This window comes from Rasamsonia byssochlamydoides, assembly GCF_041956645.1.
Source record: "Rasamsonia byssochlamydoides strain NRRL 3658 unplaced genomic scaffold VTN77scaffold_53, whole genome shotgun sequence".
NCBI lineage: Eukaryota > Fungi > Ascomycota > Eurotiomycetes > Eurotiales > Trichocomaceae > Rasamsonia > Rasamsonia byssochlamydoides.
In genome coordinates, this window is record NW_027192436.1 from 99,325 (window position 1) to 111,368 (window position 12,044).

A 12,044-nucleotide genomic window follows, 5' to 3' on the forward strand; every position below is an offset into this window, starting at 1 on the left:
ATCTAACCAAACCGAGCGCATCTAAGACGTTAAGATTATTTATATAGGATAGGCATTAGACATAGCATAGCATACATATCGCGCCTGTGACCTGTGTAGCAAAAGTACTGTCAGTTGATCACACATACAAATACTAAAATTGTGGGGGATGGGTAGGATTGGGTGTGGGGGAATTCCGGCATTTTCTTTTCTTTTATGCAGTATGCAGGATATATACACGCATGTAAATTCCTTTGGATGTTCAGCGAGGATAGATCAGTTGACCTACCTACCTACCTACCTCAAGCACAAGCAGGTTGTTGAGTTACCAAGACTTACCTATCTGACTCCGCGTGCATTTTTCTGGGCATCAAGAAGGGAAGGGGGGATTTCCTTGGAAGTCAGTAGTAAATAATATTATATTATTATTAGGGGGGCTGGAAAGGTGCTAAAAAAAGTGCTAAAAGTGCTCACATGGCTTACATTCTCACATGACCAAGCTTGGAAATCATGAGGTTTATGTATCAGTAGCGAGGATGGGAGGGTTCTCTCTCTCTCTCTCTCTCTCTCTTTGCTCCGCTGTTATCATTATGGGGCGGGGATTGTTATTATTATTAGCATTTTAGGGTTGACTTTGACTAGACTTCTGTACATACATACTACAGTACATATTAAATTCGAGTACCTAGATAGCTAGCTTACATACATACAGACGGACATCAACCTAGTTAACTCTCCATATAACTAGGTAACTATATTTCTGTATCGCAGGGACATATAATAATATGACATAGCACATGCCCCTGTTAGCGTGGGTCGAGGGAACCCCGCAGGTGCTTGCTTGCTTCTTCCCTACATGCGAGGCCTCGGCATGGATAAGCTTCTGGGGTGGCGTATTCTAGAGTAGCACAGCAGTCTGTTGTACAGCAGTTTGTACTACATTTAGGTAGTTTTGGCTCGTACTTCCACCGGAAGGCGGTAACGGAATACATTCCATCATGATATGGTTAATGTAAATTAAGTAATAGCTTCCTGGATTATTTTGTCATATATATATATACCTTACATACATATATTATAGACATATATATTTAGACAAATTCATCGTTGAATAGAACATCCTCCTAATATGTATGTACAGTACATTTATGCACAACCTAGTGGGCCACGTCAGGCACTGCATATGCATTAGGTTACTCTCCGATATATATACTCCGGCACTGCCCAACTGCTAGATCTGTCGACTGCCTCTCAACTCGTCACGGCCAAGGCAGCAACCAGCGTATCAAGTCCGACGCTTTGCGAGCTCGCGTCGGCCGTCTGGTATGGCCCCGCCCAATAGTCGCCGACGAAGCAGTCGCCGTTGGTATCGTTGAGGTCGTTGTTCCAGATCGACTGGGCGTTGTTGACAATGAAGTTGAACCACTGCGTTTCGTTGCGCGTAAGGGTCAGCTTGCGCAGGTTCGAGATGAACGGGCCCTTGAACTGCTCGCCGTCGCCGCTGCAGTCGTCTTGCCGGTCACAACTATCCACCAGGATGCCGTTCGCGTTCGTCAGCTTGGAGTTCGGCGTGGTGACGGCGTCGGCAATCCCGCCCGCCAGATCGAGGTAGGTGCTGTTGCCCGTCGCCTGGAACAGCTCCGTGGCCGCGCCGAGGATGACGCCCTGGTTGTACGTGTAGACGGCGCCCGTCGGCTGGCAGGTCGTGTAGTTGACGCCGTCGACAATGAACCCGTCGGTGCCGACCACGCCGATGTGCCAGAACCAGTCCCAGCCAGCGGTGGCCGCGTCGAGATAGGACTGCTTCATCTCGGGGCCCACGCGGTTCGCGATTCCGGCGGCCAGTTGGATGTACAGTTCTGGAGAGTCAGCTAGTCTCTCGCCAGGGGGCAAGTTGTGGCCGCACCATTGGCAATCGAGGCAATGTAGTTCTTTTCCTTGTCCCACCAGACACCCCCGCCGCAGGTCGTCGGCCATGAGGCGTGGATGTCGTTGAAGAGGGTGATGGCCAGGTCCAGGTAGTTCTGATTCTTGGTGAGGTTGTAGACGTTCAGCCAGGCCAGGCCCCACCAGCCCTCGTCGTCATAGTAGTCGTCGATGAAGTTTTTATAGCCCCATGGGATCTCGCCCGCATTGGCGTAGGTGTCGGCATAGGTATTGAAGTACGTGCCGTTGTAGCTGGAGTCGAGCGCGGAGAGGTCGGCAAGGGCCGACATCATGTTGGCCGACTCCCACCAGTAGTCTTGCCAGACGCCGGTGGTCTCGTTGTACCATCGCATCAGCTGGTCGCTGCAGATGCAGTTAGTGGGTTGGCATGGCTGGAATCATGTCTGACAAGATCACAAGACATACCAGGTGCAGATGGCATTGATGTGGTAGGAGGAGGCGTCGGCTGCCACACGCGACGCCGCCAGAAGAAGAGAAGCAAGACCGAGGATTCGCGGCATGGTGAATGCGAATGGATTGAAGATGGTGACCGGGTTGCGGATGAAATGAGATGAAGTAAGAGTATTCAAACGATATTTATACTTCGATACAGGGCCATATTTCTTGACGATATCCCAGTCACACGGAGCCTTCACGAGGCCGTGATATCCACCGGAAGATGCTACAGTTGCAGCGCATCACTGCACTAGAGGGCAGTAAACAGGCCAATGCAAATTTCTATCCTGTCTAAGCGAGCATGTTGGTCGGAGGACGGGACGACACGAGGCAAGGGTGGTATCCAGCAGACCTTGGAATGGAAATCTTCAGCTAGAAGGGGCCGAAGTGGCTTCTAGGCACGACTTTGGCATGCTGGATTCTTGGCCAAGGCAAGGGAGGTGGGAGTTGACATCGATAGATCTGCTTCAACTCTGCCTCCAGTTTCCCTAAACTCGTCTGAATCTAGCGGCTCATGGACCCCATTGGCGTGCCTTATACTGATCCCAGCTCGACACCAATGTTTAGAAATTGTCAGCATCTTGTTTCGAGATCAGATGACGGAGGAGACGATAGATAGAGTAGTTTTATGTCGACAATCCATACAATAAATTATAGGTCCTATATAAAAATTTAACAGTATTCTCTTCTTCTACATAGAAATATTATTTATTTACAATTCATACCTAAGTTAATCTAAAGATAGAGTTATTCAACGGTTGTGATAAATAGATTCAAAATAGGTCTAGCGCGGGATTTTAAGGTTAAGCTCCCGTTGGCCCGATCTTGGAAGCGATCGCACGGCTAATCCGGTGCTCTGATTGGCCCAAGCCACATCCCTACGGTCCCGAAGTCCCCTAGCGTCAGAACTTTATCGACGCAATCTCGTCTACAATCTCCCCTAGAAAATACGAAACTACTCCATACAACCTTATTTTGAGATGGCCTTGGGGGCGACAGTCGGAACTTATTTCTGCTCCGGGGGGAAGGCGTCGGGAAGGCTGTCGGCAGGAAGATTCCTGCCAGCTTCCTGCACTGTTCCTGAATTAATACATTTCGTGTAGTAGTAATATACTTCTAGTAGTAGGAGGCTTGATTGGATAAATCCAATAACAGAACAAAAGTCCAGGGTCAATTCGTCCCATATCATGGAGTACTGCCGTCATGTATATCTCTATAACACCGATTATCGTCTTCCAGGTCGAACATAATGAATATGACTTCTTTCCTCATCACCTCCTACAACAGGAACCATATCTGAAGGGGATTTGAAGCATGACTTCGGGCAAGATAAATTAGGTATATATATGTATTTAGAATCTACATAGGTGGATTACTAGGCCAGCCCTGCTATCAATAGGACTGCTGCCTGCAACTCCATCTGCATCTGCATCCAGAAGGCGTGCGTTGCTTTGCGTTGCCATTCCTTGGCTGGAATGAGTCTAAAGAAGAGTACTTCGTACTCCGTACCTTAGTTTGATACCTCCCCAGGTAGGGTTGGAAATCATCGCCAGGGAAGGATCGCTGTTACCCTAGCTTATTCTCCCCCAATCCAAAAGATGGGTCAGACCTACCTATCTATGTTTGGACTGGACATATATACCACAATAGGAAAAGCTCTGGAAGATTCGACTCTGTCCATTTAATTTCAGATCAATCAGGATTCAGGGTGTCTATCTGTCATTTGTGGAATTAATTAACTATTCGCTTAGTTTAATTTAAATTATAAGTCTTTATTCTGAGGAATTATTTTGCCTGGATATCTCGGATACGTTAGCTATGTATATAGATACATACATACATACAAACCGACCACCCACTCTTTGCACTAAAACCTCGCGTGGCTAGTAACTAATCCACCCTCCGCCATGTCGGGTTGTTTAGTTTGGTTGATTGCCAATTTTAATGTTGCCTTTTAGGTAGGGTGGAGAGAAAAAAAAAAAGAGAGAAACACCAAAGCTAACTTAACCTGACCATTATCATTATCATTATGATCGCAGCAAAATTAATTGTACTGACTCTGACTGCAGTTTTTTTTTTCTTTCTGACAATACTTCTAAGATGGGATAGCCTTGACTAACTAAAATATTAGTATCATATTAATATCTATAATTATTATTTTCCTGTTTTATGAACCTAAAGAATTACATAATTTACCTTATTCATTTTTACTTTTACTATATTTAGTTCTAATTTTAAACATATAGGATGACCATTATTATCATCAAAGATAGCTATAAAATTGGTTCGACTAACTTCGACTACAGCTTTTTTTTTCCCAGGTGTTGCGGGCTAAGCCCATATTGCTGACTCAGCTTCGCTCTCGTCTTCTGATTGGTCCAATTTGTTGTTCATCACATGACTCCTGTTGATACAGCTCGCGTGCCTTTCTCTCTCTTCCTTCATTTCTTCCTTCCCCAGCGAATCCTTTTTATGAGCTCCTAGTTTCTAGACAGCAAGGCTTTGGCCCTTCACACCAGGAAATATTTCAAAGATAGGTTCGACTCAGGAAGAAAAATATAGGTATTACATTATTAGCTATAATTTTATTTTTCCTATTTTATAAAGCCAGTAATTCCATGACTTGCCCTTTCCTCTTACTTTTCTATATTTAGTTCTAATTTTAGACATTTAGTATGACCATTATCATCATGATGATGGCCGCAAAATAGCTTTGACTGACTGCAGCCTTTTTTTTAATAATTTATCAGATAGGAAGCAAAATATCAGTACTATATTGTTAGGCACAATTTTATTTTTGCTTATTTTCTAAAGCTAGCAATTCTGTGATTTGCCATGCTCTTTTAATACTATTTGGTTCAAATTCAGATACTTAGCATGACCATTATCATCAAGATAGCTATAAAATTGGTTAGACTGACTCTGACTGCAGCTTTTTTTTTCTGACAATTTCTAAGATGGATAGATAGCCTCGAATAACTAGGCAGAACATTGGTGTCATTGTCTACTGTGTTATTTTATTTTCTTGCTTTATAAAGCCAGCAATTCCATGATTTGCACTTACTTTTACATTTACATTTACTGTATCTGGTTGCAATTTCAGACAGTTAGCATTATCATTATCATAATTGCCACGGAATAGCTTGAACTGACTGCATCTTTATATTTTTTGTCAGCATGTATCCCATAAGCTATGCTTATGCTCATGTTCATGATTATGCTTTTATTTATTTCATTTATTTCATTTATTTCTTTGAGAGTATTTCTCTTTCTCTTTCTCTTTCTCTATCGTCCATCCCCCCATAAGATATTTATTTGTTTATTTGTTGCTATTCCATGAACAGTATGATACAATATGATATGATATGATATGAAACAATACAATATGCCTGTGGTGCTGAACTGATCTCCAGTTGTGTCCGGGGGATACGATGAGATGTATATCATTGTGGAGATTGAGAAGAGGTATTGGTACTTTTTCTTAGGGGAAAGAAGAAGGAAAAGGGGAAAAAGAAGAAGAAAAGAAGAAAAGAAAAAGAAAATAAAAACAAATGACAAAAAGAAATCGAAAGGAAGTCTGATATGTATTTATTTGATTTAATTTTATTTCATTTTATGCAGTCATTGTATATATATATTTCTTCCCTGCATTGTTCTATACTGTACAGAATATATGCCCTCATCTATACATACATACATGTATCCCCTGACCAGCAGGATTCATTCATCCATTCATTCACTCCATGCCACAAAGCCACCCGAGTCCACGGCACTCCACTCCACTCCACCCCACTCGAGATGAGATATTGAGAAGAGATATTGAGTTTGAGAAGAGAGAAGAGATCAACCATGACAGGAGAGGAGAATAGAGAACAGGAGAGAGGAGGCGATGAGTAGAGAATATGTAATGTGATGTAAGTGATGTGAGTGATGTGATGTGATATAATGTCGACACGTGACTCTCCCCTAAACAACGAAACGAAACGCTCCACGGGTATCCCAAAATATTTATTCCCCGCAAAACACGATCAAATGAAAATAAATAAATCTCCTGCATGCATCATATATCATACATCATATATCGTATAATATCACCGATACTCCAGCCCAACAGCCCACATTATGTATCTTCGATATGTATGTACCTACCGTCAACGTGAAATGTATCTCCTGATAGATAGAGACCTGACTAGGCTTTCAGTCAAGAGGGTAGAAATTCTGGTTCCCGTCCATCATCGGCAGGTTGAAAAACCCCTCGTCGAGCATATTGCCCAGCGCAAACAGGCCCTCCGGATCAAAGCCCATCTGCATCCCCAGCTCTGGCACAAAGCCCGCGTACGCGGGTTGCGACCCTGCCATCATGTTGGACGACAGCATCGGGTTATTGTTGTTGTTGCTGGGGTCGTACTCGGCTTGCTGCGCGAAGGCGATCTGCTGCTGTTGCTGCTGAGGGTAGAATGCTGGTTCTGCGGTGGTGGTATCGGTTGAAACGACTGCCGCGGACGGGTATTGAGACCATGACTCTGTCGTGTCTGCGGCGCTGATCGGACCGTTGGTACTTGGTGTGGCTGACGAACTGTCGACGGCCGCAGGACTGACGCTGACACCAACATTTGTTGCTGGCTGAGGGAAAGACGCTTTGCCAGGTTGTGATTGTTGCGAATCAAAGACCTTGCTTGGCTCGCCCATGGCTACCTCACTAAGGAGATGGAGGCGTGAGTCGGACTAGTAGCAGTTAGCGGTAGAAAAAAAAAGACACACAAAGAGAGATGTACCTTCGACTGGCCGGATTGGCCATGGCCATGGCCATCTTTTGTCTCGCTGGTCCTGCCCTCCTCAACAGGCATCCGGGCCAGCTGCGACGGGTCGTCATTCTCCTTCCGGGTCAGAAACCAGTTCTTCAGCAGATTCAGAATCATGCAAAACTTCCCCGCCGTCCGCCCGCCTGGTCGGGTGCCGCTGACCTTCAAATGCGCAATCATCTTGTCCAGATGTTCTTCTACCTTCAAGTCAGCCGGCGAGAAAACCTGCCCCAGAGAACTGTTGCTCTGGGTCACCGCCGCAAACAGTTTCAGCAGCGCCACCAAAGCATACGACGTCCGTGCGAAATACATCGTCGGCAGACACACGATGGTGTCGTGGTCGAGCGACATCATCACTTCCAGCGTCGCGTGGATCGACGTCAGACACGAGGTCAGCGCATCCACATGGGCGGCTGACGCACGATCGACCTGCGGCTCGTCTCGAAACGACCCCCAGAATGGCGGCCGGAAATCATCGATATTGTGGTCGGTGTGCATTGATATCTCGTGCATATAAATATTCAAAACATGCTCGGCGTGTTTCAACATGGCTAGACACGTCAGACATTTTCACGCGAACAGGGGAGCAGATACCTACGGGTATAGTACTCAGGATCCACTTCTTCGCGCCATTGATCCAACTGCTTCTCAAACCCTTTCAGAGCATACTGCACTTTGGCGTCATGCAACGACAGATTGCTGGCCGGGTCATCCATCGAAAACTGGAAGCTAACCTCCTCCGCAATGTGAGACAGCTTCGCCCAGTAGATCAGCAGCCGATCCGACGGCAACGCGTCCGGCGAATTCTGCAGAATATCGATGCATTCATCCATGTACGGATGCCATCGGACCAGCAGCGACCGGCGCAGAGCCATCGACGCACATACGGCCATGAAATAACAGCCCATCCATGCCCGTCGCGTCTCCAGCGAGTCCGGGTCTAAAAGCGTCCCTTTCTTCCCCAGGATCTCCCTCAACAGGCTCAACTGCTTGGTCCCCTTCTTCCTCGTCCGTCGGCCCATGCCAATGTCCAACGCCATCACCACCGCCATGTGGATGAACTGGAAGAACTTGAGCTCCTCAAAGTGGTCCGGAGGCGCATACCACATGCACGACACCATGATCGCCTGCACCAACTCCAACGACTTCTCGCCTTTGATGACCACTCGATCCGCAATGACGCGATGGACCTCGTGAATCAATTGCATCTGGACGCCGGGCTGGAACGCCCCGATCGTGATGGAAAGAATCACCAGGAACAGCACCGGCTTGGTGTGTCGAACGCTGCCCATCGTCGTCCCCGGCGGGAAGACGACCGTGGGCATGATGGGAGCAAAGTCATTGACATATCGATCAAAGGCCTTCCTCGCGTTCTCCACATCGACGATGCCTCGATCGATGACATCAGCAAATTCATTGCTGACATCGCCCCGCAGAACGGGGTCCACGGCATTCGTCCACGTCGAGCCCGACGCAGACGCGGAAGATGCAGCCGTGCACGGCGGACTGCCCGGTCGCGCAGAGAACGGGGTGAAGAGACCGTTGCCATATCTCCCAGGAGTCTTGATCTCCCCCGAAAGGTGTCGTTTGGCACCGCCTAGGGTCGGAGAGACACCCGTTGTACTGTTCAACCGCGGCGGCGGTGGTCCTCCCCCCAGCCACCGCCGAGGAGCCACATGTTCCTGGCCCTGGTGCGACCCCAGATCGGATGACGCACCAACATCAGCCGCTCGCGACGCGTGTAAGCTCGCCGTGAGCGCATCGATCTTCTTCTCCAGCTCCGCTACGCGACTGTCGGTCTTTTTCTGGCGCTTGCGCGTGGGGGCGGTTACGACACAGGTCCTGCCTGCCTTGGCACAGCGCTTGCACGAACCCGTGGGGTGATCATTGTCCGGTTCACATCGCACTTTGAGTTGACGGCATGCCTCGCAGGCTCGGGGGCGTTTGAGATCGGCGAGGGGATCATTGGGGTCGGTCGTGTCGCAAGGGGCAGCGCCTGAGGCACCTCCAGAAGCCTCGTTGGGGTAGAAAGAGTGTGAGGCAGCGGACGAACCTCCATAGTAGGCATTATTGCTGGAGGAGGAGGAAGTCAGCTGGTCGGTGGAGGACTGCGGAGAGAGGTCCGGATAGGCACCGGTCGCATCGTTCGTGCTCGCTCCCGCGCCCGCAGCGCCTGACGACGCCGGAAGTTGGTTGTACGGCAAGCGATGATGACGGCCGTCTCGAGAGGTGTTGGTAGTATTCGTATTGATGCTGGCGTCTGTGGGGCGCAGACGGGGATCGATCTCCATGGGCCAGCGTCACACAATCAATTATTGCATCAGTAGTAGTAACGGCGGCAGCAGCGCAATGGCCTGCAGCCGCAGCGATCCAAGGGATCGACAACGCGTCAGTTGGAGAAATTCCATCGTAGTGGACGGTGGCGGCAAGAGAGTAGTAGAGTATGACAGAGGGAGAGCGGGGTGCGAGACAATACCTGGGGAGAACCCAAACGAAAGAAACGCAGCTTAATTAGAGAATCGCAAGTTGACAGAGACGCGATCTGATTACATGAAGACACGACCTAGCGAGGCAATAGTCTTGAAGTCGGTGTGTTACGACGCTGTCATCGAGCAATCGAGGTCGGCGAGCGGCCGGTCGGCAGCCGATGATCGCGTGGCCCGACACGAGGAACGCCTGGATGGGGTCGACTCGGGGGACAACGGCGCTGATGGCGACACAAGGTCGATAAACGGAGAAGATAGAAAAGAGAAAAATTAGAATCGGTCTCCGAGTCTCCGTGGGAAGAAGAAGAAAGAGATAAGACAGTTAAAAGGCACCCGTCAGACAAGAACAAGGACAGCTGCATCAGCTAGGTTGCTGACTGACCGCAGCTGCAACAGAGTTCTCTCGACAGTACCAAAGAATGACAGTACAACAGCAACCTTAATAATGATATTCCAGATGACTCGGACAGAATAAGCTTCCGTGTTCAACTCTAGACACCTCAGCTATACGGCACCAACCGAGAGAATTACGGATGGAAACGGCCATGCCTAGGCAGCTACACACAGGATCCATTTCATTGGGCTTGACAAAACGTGCTATCTGGAATGAGTCAAGGGAATTCACTCCACTAAGGCAAAGCTGCGCCCTGACGTGCGAAGCCGTGTTACCATCCAGCAGCTGGCCCAACGGGGAGGCGCTAAATTAGTGGAATGTGGCTTAGTCATGGAAAGAGGTGGAGATGGCATTCTATCAAGCTATAGGGTTATCAGATCAGCAATCAACGAAAAATCCACAAAGAAAAAAAAATTCTATGTGACGAGTCCAGCACAGTGGTCAGCAAGGCAATGAAAGACGGGTCCCGGTTTAATTCCACATGAAAGATCGAATCACTCCAACGCCGTCCGAACAGCGATGACAGCGTATAATATGACCACCAACGTTCAGCAATATGTATCAGCGAAACGGCAATGAGGACAACAGACTGATATGTACACCACCAAGCCCTCGGGGTATCAAATGTTCTAGCAGAAGAATGACAGAACAAATCTTCCAGCGACGCGCTAAATCACCTTATGAACAGGACACTCCTTCTTGCGCTCGAACCACTCGACAATGCACGACTTGTGGAACTTGCACAAGCATTCCAGCCGTGCCAGCGCCTCGCCCACCTCGTACTCTTCCATGCAGATCGTGCACTCCTGCTGACTGCCGTCTTCGTTGACGCAGTCCTTCTCCGTCGCCGTGAATGACAGCATCCGCATCGGATGGGGCGCATGCGAGGACAGACTCCCTCCCGGAGGCGGTGAGCGCGCTCCACGGGAGGTGCCCTCGATGCAGTCGCGGATGTGCGCTTCACGGGCCTCCTCGTTGCCATCACTGCCACGCGGCGGCAGCGGCTGACTGCAGATCGGACAGAGATCTCGATCATCGACGGGAACCCGATGGGAGCGGAAGGCATGTCGAGGTCGCTCCGAGTCCATGAAGGATCGAACCCGGCCGGGCCGTGTGCTCGAAGAGCCAGTAATCCCTTCGCGGAAGTGTGTTCCTGGGGGACCGGACTGATGGGTCGAGAACTAGACAGAGAATTAGTACGAATCAGGTCTGCAAATCCTGTTCCTGCGACTTACCACGCCTGGATGGGGTCGAGATGGAGAATATGACGGGGGTTGGAAATCGTATGCATAGCGTGGAGGGTAGCCCTGCGGGTTGGACCCGGAACCTCGATTCTCACCACGCTGGTCGTCAGACTGTAGAGATTTAGTCAGTCTAGTTCCCTGTACATACACGATATAGACCAGAGTATACCATATGACTACGGTGTCGGTATCTCCGTACCTCATCCGGACGCGGACCGTAGAATTGGGACCCAGAGGAGAGAGAATGATGTGCCCGGTGTAGCGGATGACTCGATGGTAAAGCCGGTAGCGTTGGTCCCCAGTTGGAATTGGAAAGGCGGTTCATGTCGGGTCGGATGGCACCATAACCGATCGGCGGGTCTGGATTAGGATCTGGCACACATGGGTTGCACAGTCGTACTTCCTCTCCGCCCCCGAGCGCTGGGTTTGAAGACGACCGCGGAGAATCATCCCCAGTGAGATCCACCACCTGGGCCGAGCTGGGCGCACCTGGCGGCCTAAACACACCTGACTTCCGACGATTGTGATCTGGTGGCCGGACAATGAACTGTCGGGGGATCGTAATCCGGTGTGGGGAACAAGAAGCACACACCACACGGCCACATTTGCGGCAGTGGTGCTTCCTATACCAGAAGTTGAACTGCGTGCCACAGATGGGACAATGGGTCACCTCGGAATCGGGCTGCCAGCGGGGTAATATGTACTCCATGATGTCGTCTCGTAGCCGTGACCGCGTCGGAGAACCCTCGCTCTGCTG

The 12,044-nt window shown here is 49.3% G+C and overlaps 3 protein-coding genes across 3 annotated transcripts; all 3 read right to left on the reverse strand.

The window, feature by feature from the left end:
• Positions 1–1,230: 1,230 nt before the first annotated feature.
• On the reverse strand, positions 1,231–2,426 carry VTN77DRAFT_6844 (uncharacterized protein; the record flags this gene model as incomplete). Its single annotated transcript, XM_069423167.1, has 3 exons — positions 1,231–1,838; positions 1,886–2,268; positions 2,332–2,426. The coding sequence occupies 3 exons, from the start codon at positions 2,424–2,426 to the stop codon at positions 1,231–1,233; spliced, it is 1,086 nt and encodes a 361-aa protein (XP_069275862.1).
• A 4,132-nt stretch (positions 2,427–6,558) lies between these two features.
• On the reverse strand, positions 6,559–9,454 carry VTN77DRAFT_6845 (uncharacterized protein; the record flags this gene model as incomplete). The annotated part of the gene is made up of 3 exons (XM_069423168.1): positions 6,559–7,086; positions 7,137–7,714; positions 7,762–9,454. 3 exons carry the CDS (start codon positions 9,452–9,454, stop codon positions 6,559–6,561), a joined length of 2,799 nt encoding a protein of 932 aa, XP_069275863.1.
• Positions 9,455–10,711: 1,257 nt separating this feature from the next.
• On the reverse strand, positions 10,712–11,996 carry VTN77DRAFT_6846 (uncharacterized protein; the record flags this gene model as incomplete). Its single annotated transcript, XM_069423169.1, has 3 exons — positions 10,712–11,224; positions 11,279–11,398; positions 11,457–11,996. 3 exons carry the CDS (start codon positions 11,994–11,996, stop codon positions 10,712–10,714), a joined length of 1,173 nt encoding a protein of 390 aa, XP_069275864.1.
• Between the last annotated feature and the right edge of the window lie 48 nt (positions 11,997–12,044).